We start from the raw sequence: 25,697 nt of genomic DNA, 5'->3' as shown, positions 1-25,697 counted from the left end.
TAGAAGTATACCAAATATAGTAATAGCACAATACATATTAGCTATCATTATCATGCTGGGTCTGTGAATATTTAATAAATATTTGTTAAAGGAGAGAATATCCACCATATCAAAGTATCTTACTTTAAATTTGCAACTTTAAATACTTCAGTTATGTTTCACTGTCTATTCACAAAGAAGGAAAAACATATAAACAATAACTTTTAAAAAGTGAAGTAACGGGATGGGAATATGGCCTAGTGGCAAGAGTGCTTGCCTCCTATACATGAGGCTCTCGGTTCGATTCCCCAGCACCACATATATGGAAAACGGCCAGAAGTGGCGCTGTGGCTCAGGTGGCAGAGTGCTAGCCTTGAGCAAAAAGAAGCCAGGGAAGGTGCTCAGGCCCTGAGTCCAAGTCCAGGACTGGCCAAAAAAAAAGTGAAGTAACTAAAGTTACTTGGGGTACAGGAGAATTAAAGAAAAATCTAATAAATTATATAAAGTAAATGATCCTATGGGTATTTCAGGTAGCACTAAATTAAGATACAAATTTTATACTTCAGAAAAGTAACTTTCCTTCCCAAAATGACATTGAAATAATTTAAAATAAATATTAATCTGTATCATTGTTTAGAAATGGGCTATAATTACTAGTGATCATAAAATTAGTTTAAGAGATCAAAAGTAACTTTTATAATTAAAGATATTGGAAATAAAGACATGTCACACAGGGTTTCATAGTGTATATGTGATTTTATGAAACTCTTTTTGCTTTCCTTTTTCCTTCCTTCCTCCCTGTGTCCCTGCTCTTTCTTTTTCTTTTTGGTGCTTATTTTCTTCCTTTCTTTCTTGCAGACTTTCCTTTAGAAAGAGAGCTATAGGTACATACATACATACATGCATATGTCTATGTGCACATGTATGTATATCTATGTGCTAGCCATGATGAAAAATGAGTTTCATATGGGTATCAGTGCAGAGAAGGCTGAAAGTAAATGCAACAGTCTGTATTTTCAATTTTAGGCACAAAACTTAGAATTGAAGCAGCCTAGTAACTCCTAATTGATTACAGTTACATTTATCTCACAGCATTTCTGGCCTTAAAAACACAATTCACTCTATTTGAATAAACATTCACTTAACTCTGGACCAAAGAGTTATCATTCCAATATGTATGGAGCACACTGACTGGCCCCGCCTGTCCGCGCCCCGGAGGTGTGTGGTTGTTGCGCCTCGGGAGTGAGGCCCTGAAGAGCCCCACCTGCCTCAGTCCCTGGGGGCGTGCTTGCTTGCACCGCCTCCCAGAAGAGGAATCCCGGTTAACCCCGCCTGCCTTCCGAGTCTGGAACTGGAAAGGTGGCTCTAGCTGGCCACGCCTCCCAGCCTTAAGACCATGTGCAGCAAGATGGCTGCCGGCAGTAACCTGGGGGCGGTCCTGCTAGTACTTAGGCCACCCCTTAGGGAGGTCCCATGGCCTTCCGCCCTTGACTGACAGCTTGGACCGCCAATCATCACCCCTGGCTAGGTATGTTACCCCCTCCTCTTCCTGCTGCCATTGCCCATACTTAAGATCGGGTCCGCCCCACTAAAACTGAGAGCAGTCTTGAACCTCTCCCGAGTCATCTGATTGTCCAACTGCCGGCGAAAGGTTGGGTTGGGCTGGGTGCGGGCAACTCGCAGCTTGTTACCTATTCTGGGTTCACACTCAGCAGGGTGCACTTCCTTGCCTCTCCCGCTGGTTGGGAGAGCACCCGGGGTGCAGGGACCCCTGCAAATATGCATATATTGTTTTATTGCTTCAAATAAGCAATGGTGGCAAACATAAATAAGACCTAAAGCTAGTTTTCTTTGTATTTCTTTTATGAAAATCAAACATTAATTATAAAACATCACCTAGAATTTGTTGAGATTAGTTAAATAACATACTGGTTAACTCACACTAAAATCCAAGTTTCTACTGAGAATATCCACTAGAGATGAAATATCTCATTGAGCATAGGAGCCCTCTACCTGTGCAAAATGAGTGTATTGTTCTTTATTAGAGAATAATTTTTAAAAGTTATGAAATTATCACTGAAAAGGAGAATGCTTTTTGTTAGGTCAGCAAAAAGGAAACCTGAATTTTCTGGAATGAGTTCAGTAAGTAACTTGAACTTTTTTTATTTTTTACTGTTATTATAAAGGCCAGCAAGTTTAAGGATGCTATACATTAGTTAGGGAGGAAAAATTTGATAGGACACAAGGCTTTCATAGTTCCTTCCTGTGATCTTTCATGAGTTTTGTGAAAGAAAGTGGCAAGGGGAAAAAAGAATCTCCTCATTTTCTGTTACCTACAGGATTCTATCTCATGTAGACTTACTGAATTGTAGTTTCATAGCAGCTAAATGAGTTTCTCCTTTATCCAAAACACAAATAAAGCCAGCTCTCCAAAGTCAGTAGCACTTACTTTTTTTATCTACCCAATCCATGATTTTTAGTTGAGAAAGTCTAAAAAGTGCCAATTAACAAGTCTTTATATGAGCCTGATTAACTAAAGTGAAGCTGCTACCTACACAGCCAGCCTCAAGCCATCTAATAACTCTGAGACACCGCTATCTTGGGAAGTATTAACATTATTACAATCTTCAAATCTATGAACTCAAGCCAGTGAGTCTGAAATGAAAGACTGTTTATTTTATGAGGCAAGCAGGGCCATCTCTTCCTACTTTATTAATTCAATGTTCTGAAAATCAAAAGAAGGCATATTATTTACTTCAAAACTCAATAACATGTTCATGCCTCACCTGCACCATTTCATACTTACAGCCCATCTTTCAGTGGCTGGACTTCCTTTTTCTCACAGGTTTCCTTGTCATTTTATAACCAGCTCACTGGACCATGGAGTCAAGACCCTAGATTTACATTGTATTCCATTACTGTGACTTGCAGAGAGAGTGCCTCTATCTCTATTGGACACTGAGAAATAATGATCACTGAGACAGATGTCAGCTGACAAAGAATGTTGAGTTTCTTGAAGGTCAAGTTTTCTACAGATATAAGCTGTAACTGTAATTAAATTGTGCTTATCTGAAGTTAACCATGTGCATAAATCAAACAAAAAATTAAAGAACAAGTTTAGTACCCCCCAAACTGACTTGTAACATACCAAAGCTAAACTCCCCAAATATTTCTTGCCAAGATTTTTTTCTATACATCTTTCTAACTGTACCACTTCAAAACATAATGATTAGTAAGTCCTTAGACATTTTAACCTTAATAATTTGGGGCATGTGTGTACTATAAACACTGTGTCAATAAAGCATGAAAGTAAAATCCACGTCATTTCATGCAAAGACGTTTACATTTCTGGCAGTTGACCTTACTGCCAACTTTTCTGATACATCATTCAATCTAATTTTCCAATCTGCTGGAAACATTCTCCAGTTGCTGAATGACTTCATAAATTGTATTTATGACCCCAGTCTTAAGTTTCTTTAAATGATTTGGCTTTGATGAGTAAACTGCAGATTTTATTTTTGCAAAGTCTCATAAAAAATAAAAAGTAGCCAAATGAGGACAGGTCAATCAAACAAATTCCCAACAGAGTTCTGAGATCTTGTTCTCTGTCTGATAAAACCAGGGTACACAGCTTTCTCAAGCAAGGCCTCTGATAAACATCTGTGTTTCTATTTTCACTGAACTAAACAAGGAGCAAGTTAACTTTGTCAGAGACCTACTGTCATTTTTCGCAAAGCATATTTATGCTTCAATCAAAACTACGTTCTAAGAATCAGCTTGTGAAAACTAGGTATAGGAGATGAACCAGAAACTTTCCAAATTCTGGCTTCATCTGCTGGAAAGATGGGGTAGGGACAGACAGATTCTATAGATCACAACTGTAGAAAAAGCTTCATTCTCAAAGGGTATAAACTTCTCATTGCTGATTTCTTAGGTGAGGATTTTTCCTGAGTTCTACCACGAAATTTAAAGCGGGAGTGGTAGACAAAGGGTCACACCTAATTTCTCTTTTCTGGCATCTACTGCTCCCATTCACACAAGGCAGCACATCCGTTCCACTGGATTTAGCCTAGTTTGGATCAAAGCTTCCTCTACTTCATTTAACAGATTTGTTCAGATGGAAGGTCTCAGAGGAGAGACAATGTTAGTAAATGGGGATTTCTGAACATATGAATATGTAGGTCATTGGATTTTTAAATAAATTACAGAATAGTTTATCTATTAAGAAAGATTCACTGTACATATTTCATGAAACATAGCTTATTATAGGTCAGTAGACAGTGGTACTATTAAGTCTTTTAAAATACTTTCATAAACCTTTCACAATGGCACGAACATCTGATTAATTTTTTAACCTATATTTTAACAAGGAGAAAGAGAATGCTAAGAACTAGGATTCATAACCACACTATCCAAATAGAAGGATATTTATTGCATATCTATAGATCAAATAAATGGAAAATATATCAATACTAAGATAAATTAAGAATACAAACAAAGGAGAATAATATGGAAAAATTAAAACTTATGCAGAACTGGTCCTAATGCTTCTGGAATTTATTGTTCTGGACACACCATCCACATCCCTGACAAAGCACTGGAGACAGGACAGAGCCAGGCAGGAAAGCCACTCTGAAACTCATGATCATGTAAGTCACCACTTACACTCAGAAAGGATGGTTCTGACTTAGCTTTAATGGAGCTCTTAGGACCTCAAATTCCATTTTTTGTTTTGTTCTCATCTTCTCACCCTTCTCTCTTTTCCCTTTCATTCATTCCTTCCTCTCTTTTTTGCCTTCCTTCCTTCTTTCTTCTCTACTTTCTTTCTTTCTCCCTGCATTTCAACACCTATACTTCTGTCTGGACAATATTGTAGAGTCATAGATCGCTCATATTTAAAATAACAATGGCTATAATATTTTCAAACATAGTAGTTACAGAAAATTATTCTATATGGGTGCCTTAATAGCAGATGGGTTTTGCTTTGTATAAAGAATGTGCATAAAAATGAAGTTGTGTTTTATTCAACCCAGGACTTCACAATAGACCCATAATCTGGAAGAAGAGCTAGATCTCTGAGATAAAGACTCTCATGTACGTGATTTATTAAGGAAAGGTTTCCAAGGGAAACTGATGGGGGACAGGAAGAGAAGAAAACCAAGTAAAGTCTTAGTTCAGCCTAGCACTGCAAAAAGCTCCTGAGTGGCAGTGACCCTACTGCAGGAGGCAAGGGAGCCAGGCTGGCATTGCTCTGTATCCATTACTCAAGGACTAAGCATTCCAGCTCACTGCTCCTGTGAGCAAAGCAAAAGCAAAATCTAGTAGGCAGAGGAGAGTCCTTTATAGGAAGAGCCCAACAGCACAGAGTGACTTCTAGAATAAGAGCATGGCAATGGGGTATCAAAACAGAGGAAGGCTGTTATGATTGGTATACCAACCATACCATCTCACATGAAAGTGCTTAGAAATGGATCACGGAATTGCCTGAATATTAATGTCTAGTGCAGAAGTCATATTATCATTTTCACCTTACTGTTCTGCTTGGGTTCTATTTGCCATAAAAGGGCATGAAAAGCAGAGCTGGTCATTTGTTTTTATAAGCACGTGTGCGCACACACACACAGAGTTCTTTTTAATACTAAAGACACACTATCTACTATTGTATACTCTGTGTTCAAAACGATGTTCATCTCACACTTACATTGGATATTTCCTATCTTGGAATTATATCTGCCCGGAACATGAAAATGTCCCAGAAGTTTTATGTTCTTAGTTTAAATAGTATATGTTTTCGTTAACAAGCAAAAAGAGAAATGTAAGAAAAAAATGAATAAGAAACATAGACACACTGGCAAACAGCTATCCATCCCTAGCTCCCTTCATGATCTTGTCATGATGCATGAGATGATGCCTCAAACAAATGCTTTCTTAGGATTTTTAAAGACATATTTATCAAAAATAAAATTAATTAAAAACAAGTTCTTGGAAATGTAATCATTAATAATAGTATTTTATATCATCTAATATTATAGGGGATCCGTCACACAAAAACTAATAGTCCCTCTTTAAGGAACTTTTCAAACTTGATTTATTACAAGTTTTGAGGTTTTCATCTGAAAGTCTTAGATGAAAAAACAGGCAGGCAAGGTTTTCATATTTATAATTCTAGTTGAATTTATAAACGTTTGCCCATTTTATTTTACAGACATATATAAACCAGCTAGATTTTTTTCTTAGTAAAATTATCAAGTACAAATCTAGAAATATAAACAGCATGGTGACAAAATGTATCAAATTATTTTTATTGAATTTAATAATAAATGGGCACCAGAGATTGTGAGCCAGCCTAGAAAATATTTAATCATATGAAGATATATTATATATCAATATAGTGAATATCAGACTGATTGAGGTTTTAGTAGCTCATAAGAAAAAAAGAAGGTTCTGATTCTGTTTGCTTTAAGGAAAAGAAAAAATTTAGCTTCTTTTCTATCTAGCCAAGGGGTAACAATTTGTGTTATCTATAATATTTCTTTTTGTGAATTTATATCTATTATGGCTAGCAAATTATTGTATTATCCATAAATTTCTGATTCCATTCAAAAGAGCCTACCATTTGGAAATTCCATAGTTGGTTTCATGAGGCATAATACACCATGTTTTCTATTTAACAAATCTTCTGGTAAAACCAGCTGCCCAATCTTACTGTTAGTAACTACAGTACATACAGAAAAAAAAAGCAAAAATATCTGCCTATTGACCTCCCATTCAAGTTCAAACTATGTCATTCTGTCAATACCATCTACCTTGATTAGGTTGGGCTTATACACAACAGGTTATGGTCCCACAGGGATGAAAAGCTTTCCCAAATTAAAAGCAGAATTTTTAAAGGAAATACTCATACATTCCTACACAGTTTCCATTTGATATCCTCAAGGCTGGCCCATGAACTCAAGCTCATGTTGATTGAAAGTGAATGTTTCTTTCTGGGTGTAGCCATCTTACAAATTTAATGGCAGCAGGAAAATAATAAAATGTGTTCCATGCTTCAATTAGACCTTTTATAACTTGGCACTTCAAAGATGGCAATGCCAAAGAAAAATCATTAATCCATAAAAAGAAAGACATAACTGTGCAGAAGACAGACCTCCAAGAGTTGAGCGAGTGCCTTGGCAAAGCACACAGTTGCACTAAGATGATCTGTCTTTTATCTTGTCTCATTGTGAGTCTTCTCTTATGCTTCATGCTATTTGGATAAAATGTACACTCTATATGCTTCTAAAATCTAAAGTAATTCAACCACATTTTCAATTTTCTCCCTAGCCAAAGGAGCTGTGTATGTAACCAGGCAATAAAATGTTGGCTAGGCATGAAATGCCTATTCATGTGCATGAATGATAGATGAAAGATCACACACAGAGAACTGCAAAATACAGTCAAAGGATGCATCTTTCCCATTTGTATTTTGCAATAGTATGCAGCCGACTGGTTCAAAAGGATCAGAGCCTTTCACAACCCCAGACAGATTACTGTGGATGCATAAATGTGATCTGAGAGTTTGGAGACATAAGAGAAAATGGTAGAGTGATGTACAATGTTGTGTTGAGTTTCTCTCTGAACACATTTTTGAGTGATGCAGAAAGACTGTCATATTAGAACGTACAAATTAGCTAGGAGCCAAAGGAACAGATTTCATCACACTTCTGCTCCTGCATACCTAATATGTCAGGACCAAATCCACAACAACCCCATTCTGTTTCTTTGTTGGTCCCAGTGCTCTAGTCCCGAAATTACTAATGACTGTTTCCAAACCACAATCGTTGCTTCTTCCATCACTGCTTCATGCTATTTAACTTCAGCTCAGGCACCAAACTACTTCACAGACCCTTCAATCTCAAACTGATTTCCTATCTCATTCATGGTCTTCCTACTTTAGGCCTCCTTTTCAATAGCAAATTTTGAAAAATGGGATGTGCTTCTGTATCCTCAACAATTAACCCCTCCTTAACTCCTAAATTCTGATTTCTGTCACCATCACCATCATAAAAATATACTTGAAATTGCCAAGAACGTCTCCCCGCCTATAGGCAAATCTCATGTGATGGCTTCAAGCTTTTCTTTGCTAGACTTGTCAGCTTTCCACACTCAGATGAAGTCTCCTTCTGGAAGTGCCCTACTCCTGCTCCTTGCACTCCTGCTACTATCTCCTTATTCTTGCCATCTCTACCTATCACTGTTGGCCTTTCTTTTGCTTCTTTTCCTACTGCTGCTGGTGGTGGTGGGTTCTCTTATTTTCCAGTATTTTAAATCCCAGGCTATGAGAAATTTTTTTCTAATCTCTTCTTCCAGCCCCAATCATTCTTTGTTTTTCTCTTTTTGTGGTACTAAGGTTTGCACTCAGGTTTTTGCACTTGCTGTGTAGGCGCTCTACCGCTTGAGCCATACCTCTGTCACCTGACAGCTCTTTGTATCAAACTCACATTTTCTGTGTGTGTTGAAAATCTTCATAAGAAGTCTGCCAACATTCCAAAGTCAAAACAGTCACAGTATTCTCATTTCAACCATTCTTTTAATGTCTTCCTTGATTCTCTTAATAAGTTCCTCTTCAGTCTCAGTCACCAGGCTCAAGTCCGGGAGTTATCTTCACTCCCTCCTACTGTGCCCACTGACACACTTTCCATCCATTTTTATTTCCACAATGCTCTCACCTTTCTATTCTACTGACACTAAACTAGTTTAAAACTTCTCCATAATTCACATGGATGCATATGGCAGCTCCCTAAATGATAAACCTGTCCATGTGGTTATCATGAGAAGAGCCTTCTGAAGATTAACTTCTGGTTATTAGATCATATCCTACATAGGACTTTTTTAACAGTTTCATGCCTAGCTCTTAAGATCTTCGTTGATCTCGCTGATCAACCATCCACCATCTTTTAATTTTGCTTTTATTTAATTGTTTACATATGTTTTTATTCTTGGCCTTTCTATCTTTGCCGCAAGAAAGCTTCCCAACTGACGTTTAGTAGAGTGGATACACTTAAAGCTAGTGCACTCATGAAGTCCTACCACTCTCTGCATGCTAACTTTCCAGGAACTTCCACTGCTGCCACTGCTTGCTTTCTTGTTACTCGTACAATGCAAAGTTCGGCTCCCAAGCTAAGAACACCATCATAACTTCAGATCTCATTAGAAATAAAGTTTGTTGTGTTCTACCCCAGACTTACTGAATCACAAACTCTGGGATGAGCCCAGAAGTTTATTTTCTACTAGCACTTTAGATGATCGTTATACACACTTAAGTTTAAGAATCAGTGACCAAAGAGAATCTTTTCAATAAGCAGCTCTCAATAAGATAGAACGTGAAAGAGTAAGTAGCTTTTTATCTTCTAATATTAGTGTCAAGTAATTCCTCCAAAACATAAGTAGAAAGTTCATGACATCAACATATTAAATCTTGTACATTTAGAAAATTACCAAAATTTTGACATAGAAAACTCTCTATAAAATTCAAAATGATAAATGATTGTTTGTACATGCTTAAATAGTTGTGAAACTACTTATTATTTTTAAAAGGAGAATGGTAATCATATAATTCAAGACTATGTTTCCATCCAATGTCTGTATGTTAGGCAAGATAAACCAAGGTCAAAAATTCAAATATAATATGCTTTCACTCATGTGGAATCTAGACCCTAAATGATAATAATAATAACAATCCGAAGATAAGAACCTGAGAGAGACTGTCATGGGAGAAAAGAGAAGAAAGTCAGAGTACAATGGTGGGAAAAAAGATAACAAAACCCACTATGTAATGAAACAGGAGAGAGAGAGGTAAAAGACGGATAAGGAAGAATAACAGAGGAATGAACCTGATCAAAGAACCTTGCAAAAACCTGTATTGGTATCACAACAAAACTTCTTTGTCCGATTTTAATGTATGGGTAATAGAAAAGAAAAGAAAAGTTTCCATCCAAGAAAAAAATAGCCAGTCAGGAAAAAGGTAGAACATATACATAGATATAAATCACCAGGAATATTTAGGGTCCTCAGCTGCCTGGTAGGTTTTCAAATATTGACAATGCTACTGAAATTAATTAAAGTCATGTATGGACTATTAATTTAATTATAAGTGTTCTGAAATTTATAGAAAAACTTTAAAAGACATAAAACAGTATTAAGACATATCACAATTCTACCCTTACTTTCATTATTGACACAGTAATGACAGATGCTAGTTGTACCTGTGTACGGTTGAATGCCACTCTTGCAAAAACAGCTTGAGACACGCTGGCCCTTTTGAGCTCATCTCTGACTTGCTGGTAGATATCTGGAGAGACTTCCACAGAGGAGTTGGTTGGCTCTGCTTTAATTGCTCTGGGAATGGGTGGATGGTTCAGGAACTGCTGGTTGATGGCTTGAGGATGCTGGTGAGCCAGGAGACGGCTAACGGCAATCTGTTGGTTTATCAGATGGGCCATGGCTATTTGTTGCCTGACAAGTTGTGGACTAAGCTGGGGAGAAAGAAGACCAGGGCTCATGATGGGCTGTAATGGGGGGGGCACTTGGTTTCGGATTGGAGTACTGTGGTGGACTTGGCTATGAGGAGACTGTTCGTTGGTTTTTCCCAGAGTGGCCAGCTGGTTCATATTTGGTAAATGCATTGGACGCTGGCCCAGAACACAATAGTCTGAAAGGTTTTCTCGCTCCACTCTTTCCACTGTTGAAAAAAAAGTGATAGTTCATAATTATTTTCCTTGTTACAATTATATTATTATTAATATATGGAACACTGAACTATCATATTTTGGTATATTAGTGACATCAACTGGCTATTTTCATACAAAGCTGGAAGTCCCAGAGTGAAAGTGAGTTATTGTTTCCTATAAAATGTTCTAACTACATTGTTCTCATAGGAGATATAAAAATAAAAATATTTGCCACTTCAGCTTGCCTAAATGTTTTATGAGTATATGCCAGCACTGGGAAGTTGAACTCGGCCTCTTGCTCAGCTAGACTTGCTGGGGTGGCACTCTACCACTTTAGCCAGGCTTCCAGTCTCAAGGACATTTCTACCTGGATCCTACATCTCACTCTTCTCAGAAGCGAGGATGACAGGCATTAGTCACTGACACCCAGCTGAACCTGTTGAAAGCTTTAACAGTAATCATTTCTCTGAATGACCAGTATAAAAACCAGAAGCATCACAAATTTTCAGTCCCTCATCTTCTCACTCTATTACCTTATCATCCTTGATAATAGAAATTCCAGCTGGTTTTTTTTTCTTCTGTAGCTTTTGGCAGATAGTATAGTTCATGATTACTGGGAAAGGACGAAGACAACATCTCCTAGTGCATGTATTAACTGCCACCTTTGTAACAAAAAAGCTCTCACAAATACTATTGTACAATTCTCTATATGGTCATAAAAATGTTTATCACACAGTATATGAAATTTTCTTCTCATTTGCTAAATTTTTATAGGAATGTTTCTCTAAGGACTGGGTATTTGAATGACTGCTATATAGAGAGTTTTTTTTTTAAATCTCACAAGACTAATAACATCACCTGGACTTGTTATTTATAAGATTCTCCCCCACCCAGACTACTTTATTACATTTTATTATATTTTACTAAAGATCTAAATAATAATATTGAGTGGAAGAAAAGGGGGGGATGGAAAGCATATCAGCAGGGAGCCAGTGGCTCAGGCCTATAATCCTACTACTCAAGGCTAAGATCTGAGGATCCTGGTTTGAAGCCAGCCCTGGCAGGAAAGTCCAGGAAACTCTTTTCTCCAATTAATCACCAAAAAGCTGGAAGTGGAGCTGTGGTTCTAGTGGTAGGGTGCTGGCCTTGGGGAAAAGAGCTCAAGGATAGCACCTAGGCCCTAAATTCAAGCCCAGGACTGGCACACACATATGTACACACACACGTGCACACACACACAGCAGAGATGTACAAATGTAAAGCAATGTTTTGCTTTCTCCAAGATTATTTCTCAGGGAAAAAAAGAGTTACTTCCCAGTTAAAACCTTATCAAAGCTTTGTATTTAATTGTGTTAAGCAAAATTTTGTTTGGAGAACACATATTATACTGAAATAACTACATTAGTACTAGTTTTAAATGCTTATAGGTGTAATCTAACAAAATCATCTTTGGAAAGTAAATTTCCATGCAGACTTACTAATTATTTCTAAAAAGGGCATTAAGATATAATTATGCAAGTCTGTTAAAGGCAATTTGTGAGAGCAGGGTTTCATAATCACACCTGTAATCCCAGCATTTGGGAGGTTAAGTCAAAAGAACTGAGAATTCAAGACCAGCCTGGGTTACACATAACAAAGTGGCTACATGTTGGAGGTCAAAGGTGTTTACTTGTGGGACAAATGTTGTTTGTGATCTGACTTAGAGTTAACAGTGACAGAATCACATTTCTATTAAAAGAAAATCACAGACAATCAAAAGATTTTTTTTTTAATGTTGAGTGCTAGAAAACTGAGTGAGGTGACTAAGTGCTGAAACTTCCCACAGAGAATCAGAGTAAACCATAATGGTGCAAGAAGCATTTATAAATTACTATCTATGCAACACATGATTTAAAAATATATATGTAGAAGTAAATTAGTATGTTAAAATGTAAATAGATCATTTAATCATATGTCTAAAAGCTTTATATACTTAAAACTTCCCCTTTGAAGAAACAGTTGAACACCCATATCTTGTATAACATATAAATATGGTATTGTTCATTATATTTAGATATACAGAGTACTATTTCCTCCTTTTTGAAAGAGTCAAATTTTTGCTTAACTTTCCTATGAACTCCAAAGTAAGTCAAAAGTTTACTTTAACATTCTTTAAGGGTTCAATTTTTAACTTAATCCTTTCTATGTAATTCACTTAGTTTATATGTCACCTTTCCTGCATCAGGTTCAAGGTAAACAAATTATTTTAATCTTCCCCTCTAAAGGCACACATTTCCCAATCATTGTATTAATTAAACTTTAAAGTACATAGTCTTAAAACCAAACCAAGTAAATGGCTAAGAGACTTCAGATAAGGTAATCTAATACAGTTTCCATTGAACAGGAATTACTATTGTAATTTCCTTATTGAAAGAAGATGTAAAGAAACCATTAACTGTTTCCAGATTAAAGTCAAACTAGACAGAAACACATGGGTTTTTTTGTAAACATTTGACTCACTTATTTGTTTGCTTGTTTTTAATTCAAAGGGAAGATGAACTCGAATTTTAAATTAAGCTGTATTCAGATACTTTATAAGCAACCTTTATCTACATTTTTCTGTAAGAGAACCACTCTCTTTGAGCAAAAGTTAATGTTCCCATATTTTCACTTTTCAAGAAGATTGAATTTACTTTCTTGATATTCAGACAAATAGATATAGATTTACAAATCACATCATTAAAAGTTCCATTCATAGATTGACTCATAATTATACATATAATTAAATGTAAATGTGAGAGTTCCATAAAGCCTATATGTGTTGGTGCAGTCATGGTCAGAATAACATCAGTCTATACCCTGTTAGGCTTATTTATAATAATTACTACCTCTGAATTCCAAGATCATTATAAATTCATATAGCTAAGAACTGTGACTAAAAGTGCCCTTGGAGACATGTGATTGTACCTAAAGAGTAAGCCATGTTATGAACCTTAATGACCAGCTGCAAATGGAAAGGCACACCCACCCAGGCAGTTAACAGTCAGAGAAGCCACTTGCAGAAGAACCAGGTGGAGACTGCTAGGCCCAAGGGACAGCCAGGACCTCCGCCTAACAGATTTTGTTTTTCTTGCATAGTCATTCATTTGAATTCCTTTGATTTAAAAGTCTTCAGTTTTATATGATATCTCCTATTTTTCACATGATGGCAACTAACTGGAAATACAACAAAAGTCAAACAGAACATTTCTGATAACAAAATCCTACCTGTGGGCTGTCAGTTTGTAAACCTTTGCTTGAGAAATCAAAAGGACCTTTAGGTTTTTCATTCCCTGGCAGCTCTACCAGTAATAACAGGACCCAGGGCCTGGCACTGGTGGCTCATGCCTATAATCCTAACTACTAAGGAGGCTGAGATCTGAGGATTGTGATTCAAAGCCAGCCAGGGCAGGAAAGTCCATGAGATGCTTATCTCCAATTAACCGCTATGGTTCAAGTGGTAGAACATAAGTCTTGAGGGGAAAAGCTCATAAAACCAGTATGGCCCTGAGTTAAATCTTCAGGACTGGAACTGTGTGTGTGTGTGTGTGTGTGTGTGTGTGTGTGTGTGTGTGTGTGTGTGTATAGATATATATATACACATATATGTGTGTTTGTATGTATATATGTGTGTATACACACACACATATATATAATATTCAGGTTCTTTATTGCTAAAAATGAGAAAGAAAATTAATATTCCAATTTTACAAGTGCCTGAAAATTGTACATTAATAGATCGCTGCTCTTCTTACGAAACTACATATGATTTCAGTAGTGATTTGTACCATTTTCTGCCTAATTTGAAAGCCTTTTTCATTTATTTCTGACTGTCACTCTTATAAAAAGCACATAAGAAAGATATTGTTAGCCTATTAAATCACAGCAGGTGAAGTACAAATATAAGAACCAAGGGGTGTATAAAAAGGAGAGGAAGACAGGAAGAAAAGAGAGCTGGAGGGAGGAAGGAACGAAGGAGAAAGGAAAGAAGAGGGAGGGAGAAACAGAGGCGGGAAAGGAAGGAGGATAGAAATAAGAATTGGAATGTGCCTAAAGTACCTGAAAACAGACCAGACATCTATTACTTCTTTTCTTCTATCTTTCATCCTTTCTTTCTCCCTTTTTTACTTCTCTTTCTTTTCTGTTGTGTTCTTTTCCCTTTGTCACTCTGTTTTCCTTCTTCCTTTCTAAATAATTTGAACATCATCACAATAGCTGACTGAAATCCCTAACCGTGGTACCTGGTTTTGTTTCTTTAGCTAGATTACCAGGGTTTGAATCCTAGCACTACAACTTGGTAGATATATAACCTTGGTGGGGTATTTAATTTCCCCATGAAGTGAGTTATGCCAAGTGAATAAATGTATGTCAACACAACACATACATACACAGAAGCACAGTGCAGGTCAGTGCTGTTAGATAATTAAAGTAAAATTTGCCCTCATCACGAGATGGCATCAGAAATACAAATCCAAGCACCTCAAATCATAATCCCACAGGGTTCTAATTCTTACATACACGAAAGCTTGAGAATTAAGCCAGCTGTGAGCAAGAAAGCCAAGTAAGTGCATGAGGTCCTGAGATCTAGCCCCAGTGTATTAGCACATGCACGTGCACGCGTGCACACACACACACACAGAGTTCATATCTTGACTTTCAAGTTAGGAGGCAGAAGAATATGTGGGAGACAAAATAATGTAATCTTACAACCAATGATAGTAAACTTAGTTTTTAAAGAACTAAACACAGTTTTAGTATTGAAAATTAATATGAATAAAATGTTTTAAAATAAATATGCATTACTATGTATGTACATACATATGTATTATATATATGTATGTACACACATATTACTATTGTTGTACCAACCACCAGAGAAGGAAAAAGTATTTTTAAAGGCAACTATCTAATGCTTTATTTATTTTTTCTCTTATTTATCAGTGAATTTTAATTGTAGAGAGGTGTCTCATTATGATATTTACACTCATGCATATAATGTACTTTGATGTGTTATCAATTTTTCAGGCTAAGTATATACATTAAAAATATTCAAACTTATATCACAAACACACGCATTTTCCTTTTTACTTTAGTAATTATTTCCATTAAATTTCATTATTTTAAAACATCTCTTTGCTATATGTGTTAATGGAAAGTCAACATATACTCCAAGGACTAAGTGCTCTTGTAAGAGGAATTAATGAGCAAAAGGAAAAACAGCTGATTGGAACAGATGATTGACAGTCATAGCAAGATGGCATAGGATAGATGAAAGGAGGGAAAGAAAAGCAGGTATTTCTAAAGTTTGGGCTATAACTAGGTGCACAGTTTGAGATTATAAAATAATCTTACAGTAACCTTCCAAGGAATTTATCTAATATCATCTTAGAGAATGATTACTACTAGAAATTCAGAAACATTCTCTCTTGCATCTGTCTCTTAATGTTTTAACAAGAGCCTAAGACTTTCCTATGACATCTCTTGCATACTCTCCATTGCAACAAGAATAAGTATCAAGGGCTGGGAATATGGCCTAGTGGCAAGAGTACTTGTGTCCCATACATGAAGCCCTGAGTTCGATTCCTCAGCACCACATATACAGAAAATGGCCAGAAGTGGCGCTGTGGTTCAAGTGGCAGAGTGCTAGCCTTGAGCAAAAAGAAGCCAAGGACAGTGCTCAGGCCCTGAGTCCAAGGCCCAAGACTGGCCAAAACAAAAACAAACAAACAAAAAGAATAAGCATCATTTGGGTCGTGGCAAGAGTAGTCATAATACCACTCTTGCAAGTTTATCAGCTTGAGGAACTCGAACTATTTCTAGAACTATGATCTTAGCACTTTAATGCAGACGTTAACATAGTTGCTTTGGTGAAATAGACCTCTGAGTCTGTCTCTAGTTATAATGAGTAGTGAATTGAGAAGCAATGAATTGGGAGAAGAGTCTGTACTGAGAAATGTCCAGAATCTTTGATGTATGGATTTTTTCTTTACACCATTAAGATGCTCAGGTAAATGTAAACAGATTGTCATGAGTGAGTGCAAATTTATTTCTTAATAAGATAGCACTCTAGTATTCCCTAGAACCTCTCTTGGAAACCCTGAGTGAGAGAATTATCTGCCAGAAAAAAATACACCGAGCAAACAAAAACACCCAGTAGAATTTCCCTGGACTCCTTTACCTCAGTAAGTATTCTGCAAGTAATTCTACACAGATCTGGCAGACAGAGGTTGGTTTTTGCTCCCCCTAGTAGAAATGTTTTCAACTAAATCAATGGTTTCAAATTTGTATTCAAATGTTCGAGCATAAAAAAAGATAATCTTGAGCATATGATTGCCTTGAATTTCCAAAATTCTACCAAAGCTTCCCTACCCCAAGCCCCAATTCCTTGGAGACTAATTTTAAAGATCTTGCTTAATACCAGAGATATTAAGAAAAATATTTAAGGTCAAATAGCTGTCCAAATGTTGGATACATATTTAGGAATATTTAAAATTATCAGGGCTGCTGGCTCTACCCTTATGTACAACAAACAAATCACAGTCAATAAAAACTACTTCTGTTTTATTTTTTTCTCTCCTCTCCTCTTTTCCTGCCTTTCACTCACGCCCCTTGTATACCTTTAAGTGAAGCTCTTAAGAAGACCTGTTTCAGAAGTATGTATTAATGGACTTCCTTTAGAAAAAAAAGTACTTGATTGCAAGTGCATGTATTTTCAAGTCTGTAAAGCTGATATGCCACTTTCAAACAGTGTTGGTATTTCAGATATCAATGAGCTCTGCATGATAGCTGAGGAATTAGCCTAAACCTTTTATAACTTCACATCCAATTCACATAACTGTAAGTAACAGATATTAACATCTACTTTACTGAAGTTGAAGCTTAGAATAATGGGCACTACAAACCTATTGAAGGTAGACTCATAATCAAGGAAAAACTTTAAATCTATGTCTTTAGGACTCTAAACCCTGCTCTTAACTGTTGCTTAAGCTTCACTCCCCACAGAATGAGAGTTGGTCATTCAGTTTCAGGGCTCGTGTCAGGACCAGTTAGGTTCCTTACAGACAAACCTTGCTTTTTATTTGTATGTACTTGCACACACGTGAAGTGACATATACATAAGAATGTGTCATGGTGGATGAATGATATCTCTCTGTGGCGGGCCTTCAATCTGATGACTGGTAAATATTTGGTAAGTCTTTCTGATGTGACATAGACTGAAATAGTCCATCAGTTTGAACAAGTGGTGAAACTACTGATTCCTCAACATTTCAATTAGCTAATCACTAACAGAGGATCGCTCACATTTGAGTCCACTACTGCATGCTAGGAGTGATGCCAGACGCTAGAGATGCCATATTGAATAATAATTACTGTTTTTTTTTTTTTTAAAAACTCCTTCTGTATTTTTTGCTTCAGACAATATAACTGTTTATATACGAAGAGTAGACTGCATATCTTAAATATCTGCCTATGGCTTCCCGTGTTTTCCTAGTTAATAAAACCTCCTAGTTTATACTCAATCAGTTTATGAGCAATTCATTCTATTCATCTGAAATATAAATGCAAATTTTATCTATTTTAACTCTTACTGATCGATTAATTTATTTACCTACTTGCATTATATATTTATTTACACATTTAAATTATCTATTTATATTTCCATGCTTATGTTATCTATTTTTTCCTTGCAGTCAAAAAAGCTGTGTCCCAAAATGTGTGTCACCAAGCATAGAATAGCACATGATTACAGGCATCAGATACCAATTCCATGGCAAAGAGCTTTTGCTAACATCTTTAGAAAATTTAGATGTAGAAGGTTCTTTGAAACAAGTAACTAACAATAAATTACATGTGTTTTACATACTCATATAACATGGTAGCACATTGAAAATGCATGCAAGTGAACTAATTCACACATAATTAAGCTATATGAAATTGGCAATGCACAACCATTATATGCCACAAAAAAAAGGCAATTGTACATGGTTCAACCTGATATTTATTTTGATTTCTGTTGTCAGCTGGGCTACACATTAACATGAAGCAATCCTACATCCCTCGAATCATTTTCACTGAATTAAGTTTTTTGTATGGTGTGTGTGTGTGTGTGTGTGTGTGTGTGTGTGTACCAGTCCTGGGACTTGAACTCAAGGCCTTGGCACTGTCCCTGAGCTTTTTTTGTTTATGGCTGGCACTCTACCAGTTCAATGATAGCTCCATTTTCAGCATTTCTGGTGGTTACTAATGGATAAGAGTCCCACAGTCTTCCCTACTCCGGCTGGATTCAAACCACAATCTCAAATCTCAGCCTCCTGAGTAGCTTGGATTACATGCATGAGCCACCAGAGCTCAACTAGAATTAAGTTCTTTTAAAATGCATACCTGAGCCAGGCTCAACATGAGCTGTCTTATGCCTGTAATCCTACCTACTGAGGAGGCTGAGTAGCTAAGGATCTTGGGTCAAACCTAGCCTGTTGTACCTACACTATCTCTGTAATCTTATCTGAGTATATTGGAAACCATGTATACTGGTAATGGAACTAGGAAATTGAAAGGTAATACCAAAATTGAGAGACACAGGGTAAAAAAAGACAAACAACTATAAAAGCAATACTTGCAAAACTGTTTGGTGTAAGCGAACTGAACACCTCAGGGGGGGAAAGGGAAAGGGGGAGGAGAGAGGGGGGTATGAGGGACAAGGTAACAAACAGTACAAGAAATGTATCCAATGCCTAACGTATGAAACTGTAACCTCTCTGTACATCAGTTTGATAATAAAATTTTGAAAAAAAATAAAAATTAAAAAAATTAAAAAAGACTCTTATCTCCAAATAACCACCAGAAAACCAGAAGTGGCACTCTGGCTCAAAGTGGTAGGGCACTAGCCTTAAGCGAAAGAGCTCAGGGATAGCACCCAAGCCTGAGTTCAAGCCCCATGACCGACATTAATATGCCTGGCATTAATCTGTCTGGCAAAACAATATAGCATCCAACTGCTCAATGTTGAATTATGCCTACTCACTAAAAATATTTGATTCATTTTCTCCTAGTTCATAGCTGTAGGTAGCAAATCAGTTTATTGTTGAAAACCATTTTCTGTTAACAAGGTCAGACATGATTGTAGGAGCTAAAGCTAATTCACTACATCTATCAGATATAAATCTTACACTATTAAAATAAACAACTGAAAACAAAACTCAATTACTGGAAAAGTTCACTACATACAATACAAGCAAACCTTTAGGCAACTGAAAGAGCTGAAGGGCAAAGAAAAAAAGAAAAAAAAAGATATCTCTGTTACTAATGCCAAACCTAAAGCTTTTTCTGTCTCTACATTTGTTAAAGAGAATTTGTCCCTGGGCTGAAAACTTGCCTGCAAAATCTCTGCCTAGAGCAAGATATTCAAAGCCAACTTGTTAACTCCTAATAAAAGAACCCCATAAGCGAGGGGTACCAGCCTGCCCTGTGATAATACCGTATGACTGGTTTTCTTAGGTGTATTTTCCCTTTATTATCAACTTCCTCTTTCCATCATATTAAACTCTGCTGAAACATATACATCTACTATAAAGCAGCTGGAATCTGCACACCGCTGTTTCTTTTGGCAATGAAAGCTCATAGGATCCATTACATTTCATGGAAAATGTGACATTATCCATCTTTACTTTATGCAATCTCCACCCTCTGCATGGGAACATTGTTACTGTCTTTTCTTCCAAATGATACTTTCCATCACCTCAAGTATTCCTGTACGTGTATAGGTGAGAGCTGCTTATATCTAATATCTATGTGTGTGGGGGGGGGGTTGTTCTTTAATTTGAAGATAAGTGCAGCAAATATAAAAACATCACATTTCAGAAATACAATATTGTTGTTTGGGAAGCATTCTGTCCTTGGCACTCTATACATATTCTTTAATTAATTAATTCATCAGCTCTTGAGAAAAGTTAACCAAGGAATCAATCCATGTCCCTGATTTTATAATACAAACGCCACCGGCCATTATTTTTAGGAAAAATATGCAATACACTAGCTGGGAAAAAAAGACTCAAAGGGATAATATTCTTAGTGTAAACAGTCTCTGATTTATACCTAATAAAGTTACTACTGTCATTTTCAGTGGAATGGACTATTATTAAACATGAATCCCAATAGTTAATTAATAGAAAAAGAAAATTGATTACGTTGGCAATATGAATTAAATAAAGACTTTTTCCCTGTCAACTGAGAGGTAACAACATTAGTGTCAATATAATATATGAAAAAAACTGAGTGCATACATTCAAATAAGTTCAGCTACATTAAACTCATCCCAATATTAGTATAAAAAATGTGCAATTTCTTATGTTCACAGGACTCACACAAAACGGATGTCTTCATCTGCCCCCGTTCCCCCAACTCTCATGTGTTCTTTCAAGGATCTTTTGCCCCAGACAAAGGATTAGCCAAAGAATCAAAATTACTATGGAACATGATGACCTGATATGCCCAAGGTTAGAACCTGGTCAGATTTGTACTTCAGGTGACTAGATTCATGTGCATTCCTTGGGAGTTCAGGACCCTGAGGTCAGATAACCTCAAGTTCCTGCAAAGGGCAGAATGAAGGAGCATCATCAGCCAGGCAAACAGCTAGTTAAACAACTGCTTCCCACGAGGCAATGTGATTTCAATGCTCCCAGTTCACAGAGCACTCTTGGGTAAGAGCTTTGAGTACCTTAGAAGCTTAAAGTGTCTTCCAGCATTTAACTCTGTGAACTATCTGAGGAAAAGCAAGTAGCAATCTTTATGTAATTGATCCGAAACCCAAGCAATTTTAACTTTCTTGGTTCCCCTGAACAAGAGGATGTCCCTATGATCATAGCAGATTTTAAATAAGCTGGGTATTTCCCGGTACCTTCATTGTACACTTTTACATATTGTTAGCCAGGCACAGGCACCACCACTTCTATCTTTAGTTTTAAGTTTCTCACATTGTTTCTGTGTAGGATAAATGGAAGCCTGAAACTAGGAGAAATCTAAAACACGCTGCAAGACAACAGAATTAAAGAGAGCTGGCCCATTACAAATCTCAAACTGTATCTATCCTCAGTTCAAATCTCTGGCACTCACTCATTGTTCTCCACAGGAGCTGTATTTGTTCAGTGTTTATTTCAGATGTCTTCACCAAGCCCACACCCCAACCACTTCTCCCTCACTGCTAGATCACAGCCTCACACCTCATCACTTGGCCCAAGCCCTCATTCTAGCTGCTCCCTCCATCTCTACTACCGGCCTCTTCATGTGTCTCTTCATGTGTCTCCCAGTATTTCCCCAGACAACCACATGGCTCTTCTCTCAAGGACAAAGTACCAGTCACTCTTAACTTCCAAAACTCCCTCCTTAGCCATAGCTCCTTGTCCATTTCTTCTTCTAGCTTTCAGCCACGTTCTGTTCTTACTCCCCTTTAAAGAATGCTTCATTAGTACCACTTGAATGCTTATGTCCAAAAGCAAAAACAAAAACAAACAAACACAACCAGCTCCAAAATTCATTTTCCAGCTTGGGCAGTTCCTGGGATTCCTCATCCTGAATGTCATAACAAACATTTCTCTACTTGCCCAAACCTCACTGAAGTATCAGCAACTTCTGCTCAATTCATTCCATCCTATTTGTCAAAACTATCCAAAGTCACTAAGCTCAGAACAACATTCTGTTTTAATTCCTCCCCTCTCCCAGAGCCCTGTTTACTCTTCCCAAGCCTCAATGATTTCCCCGTACATGAGCTGCTTGCATTGGCAGCTTCCTGTCTTTCTCACTAGGCCACTCAAACCCAAGGACACACATACCTTCACTGCCTTCAACTCCATGAATATATTGTCATAGATTCAATATTGTCTACTTCATATGGGATACACAAACCACTACTTCTCCTTTTACTTGACTCCCTTTCTGCCATTCATACACTCATGAATATATATAGTTTAGATGGATTCTAGAAGAAATTCGTTTCCATTAGATCACTCTTTTGCTGAAAAACTCTTTAATGATCTTCAAAACACCACAGCTGTTGGTAAGATGTGACTGCTGTCTTTCTATCCATATCCTCCAATCCAAGCGAGTACCAACCGTTTCTTTTCAGCATTTGGTGCTACCAACCATCCCCACTCCCTATGTTATACCTTCTTCTTCTCACTGATTGCTATAGTTTGTATCTCAAACGTCTCCCTAAGGCCCATGTTACAGACGTTTGGTTCCCCGGAGAAGTGCTATGTTTAGGAAGTAGCAGAACTTTAGGAGGCAGGGCCTAATGTGAGTTCTTTCTGTCATTGGAAGCACATCATTAAAGAGGATATAGGATTACAGCTCCTTCCTCTTCCTCTTTTCTCTCCCTAGCTAGGCAGTTCCAGGTTGTCCCCCTATGTGTCTTGCCATGACCAACTTGCCATTGCCCAAAAGCAATGGACCAACTGATCATAAGCTAAAACTTCCCAAACTATGAGCTAACATCAATATTTTCGTTCTAAATTGGCTATTCTTGTTATAGTGATGGCAAACTGACACAATGAAGTCCTAACAGTTCTGGATACCTGTTTAATGTAGCACCATGAGAAACAGGGGCATCGGAGACACCCATAAACATGTTATCTTCTCTATGTCACCACATCTATCCTCATGGACATGCACTGCCTGAAACATTCTTCTTTCTCTTTTCTTCCTTGCAAAATCTTCTTGTTCTTAAGGTATAATTAATGTGCTATATCTCCCAATTCCCCCAGTACCCCATAAATGTGACCCTTCATGAGTAAAATTTGTGGACATTTCTCTTTGCCACCATTGCATTAGCTTATATAACTTCTCTATATCTGCATAAACATAAGACTGATTGAGGGTAATCCAACTAGAAGTAGTAACCACATCTCATGTTGCTGGCTTTATTTCACTGCTTCTAGAACTGTGTATGGCCTATTGCAGAAGTACTCACTAAACAGTTTAAATTAAAATTATTTTCAATTGAAATTTCAGAAAGAATAAGAAAGGCCAATTTAATCATCCCTATTATATTTCAGGCCTTTGAATTTTGTTTTGTTTTGTTTTTGCCAGTCCTGGGGCTTGGACTTGACCCTGAGCACTGTCCCTGGCTTCTTTTTGCTCAAGGCTAGCACTCTACCACTTGAGCCACAGCATCACTTCTGGCTTTTTCCATATATGTCATGCTGAGGAATCAAACCCAGGGCTTCGTGTATGCCAGGCAAGCACTCTACTGCTAAGCCACATCCCTACCCCCGGCTTTTGAATTTTAACTAGTACATAGAGATGCTCAAACTTGCCTCTGGATCCCAATTTCTAACACTACTCAGATTCTAATTGGAGGACCAATTAGTCTGAGATGACCAATGAAGATGTACCAGTGATTGTCACAGTGAAAATGCACAAAGGTCTTCCAAAAGTTAGAAAGCTGGCAAATGGAAAATGGTTGTGGAAGTGATGTTTCTATGTCTATGAATCTAATATTTATATGAGATTCTAAGGTCTTGATAATGCTATCACTTTCATTAAGGTATAATACAGGCTTCATTTAAATCTGAAGGTGAAAGCAATTTTCTTTCAGAACTCAGAAAAATCAGGTAGACAAAAGTTACTTTTACCTCATCAGAACTAAACAGTGGCAGAGACAGGAGTATGGAGAGTTGATTAAAGTCATTGTCCTGACCACCATACCATCATGGCTAAGCAAGGGGTGCCTTTTAGAACCAGGTCAGGAGACACTGATTTCTCTATTCAACTCCAAGGCACCGCTTTGTAAATGACACAATCATTTTTGGGTACAAGAGGTGCTTTAAATGTGGTAACATTATATCATTTCAGCTATAATGATCATAATTACTTATTTCTTTTAATCACAACCCACTTAACCACTTTAGTACAGAAGACTGGTTCAAGGAGTTTAATTTTCATTCAACATCTAATCTTTGTGTTTACTGAAACCCTTCATGGGCTTTGTTTACTGTCTGCTTGCTGGCCTGGACGTTTGATCTTGCAAGACTAGATCAGACAGGGTCAGATAAAATACTGATTACTAGAATAAACCAGGATCAGAAAAGTAACATTGGTTTATAAATCCTCTTTCTCCCAACTTTATAATATTTTACAAAGTGAACCTAAATAAACAAAGAAAACTAGAAGTCAGAGTTTTTGAGTAGTGATTAAGAAAGGGAAAGTGATGGGAATGATTTTGCACCTAACTTAATATAGAATTTGGTTGGTATTATTTTATGACACAAATAATTCAATGGGAGTCACTGGGATTTGTAAAAATTTTGAATGACCCTTTAATTCTTGGGACTAAGTGTTTGATAATCCCACAAAGATGCTAATTCCTTTTGCTTCTGTTCAAAAAAACAAGAGAACTTTTAGAGACCTCTTATAATCCCAGCACTAAGGAGGCTGAGGTGAAAGATTTTGAGTTCAAGGCATATCTAGGTACATCGAATGTTCAAGGCCAGACTGAGCAATGGAGCAAAATTCTGTCTCAAAAGCGAATACACAGGACTGAGAATGTGGCTTAGTAGTAGAGTGCTTTCCTAGCATGCAGGAAGCCCTGAGTTTGATTTGATTCCTCAGCACTACATAAACAGAAAAAGCTAGAAGTGGTGCTGCGGCTCAAGAGGTAGAGTGCTAGCCTTGAGCAAAAAGAAGCCAGTGACAGTGCTCAGACCCTGAGTCCAAACTCCAGGACTTCCCCCCCCCCCAAAAAAAAAGAATAAATAAATAAATTTAGGTGAAAAACAAAAATGTTTTCTTCTAACTTAAGATATACATTCTGAATCTATGAGACCATTATTAAAATGTTTTCTTATTTTTATTATATCTCCTACACATAAAAGTATAACTGGTGTTAGCATTTAGAGCATAACTGCCACTTAGTTTCGTAAAAATGATGAAACAAGTTCATATCTAGAATTTATACAAAAAATGGGTCAAAGAAAATAATAATTGCTTTATGAAAATAAG

General features: G+C 37.0%; 1 protein-coding gene across 4 annotated transcripts in view; it reads right to left on the bottom strand.

Moving 5' to 3' along the window:
- Satb2 (SATB homeobox 2) overlaps positions 1 to 25,697 on the bottom strand; it is a 190,346-nt gene that overhangs the window by 61,871 nt on the left and 102,778 nt on the right. For all 4 annotated transcript variants that reach the window (XM_048345024.1, XM_048345026.1, XM_048345022.1 and 1 more), the window contains one exon: positions 10,224 to 10,699. In XM_048345024.1, the coding sequence (XP_048200981.1) occupies positions 10,224 to 10,699 (476 nt within the window). The remainder of the gene's footprint in view (positions 1 to 10,223; positions 10,700 to 25,697) is intronic.

Source organism: Perognathus longimembris, chromosome 4 (assembly GCF_023159225.1).
Source record: "Perognathus longimembris pacificus isolate PPM17 chromosome 4, ASM2315922v1, whole genome shotgun sequence".
Taxonomy (NCBI): Eukaryota; Metazoa; Chordata; class Mammalia; order Rodentia; family Heteromyidae; genus Perognathus; species Perognathus longimembris.
This window is presented reverse-complemented; position numbering and strand designations above follow the sequence as displayed.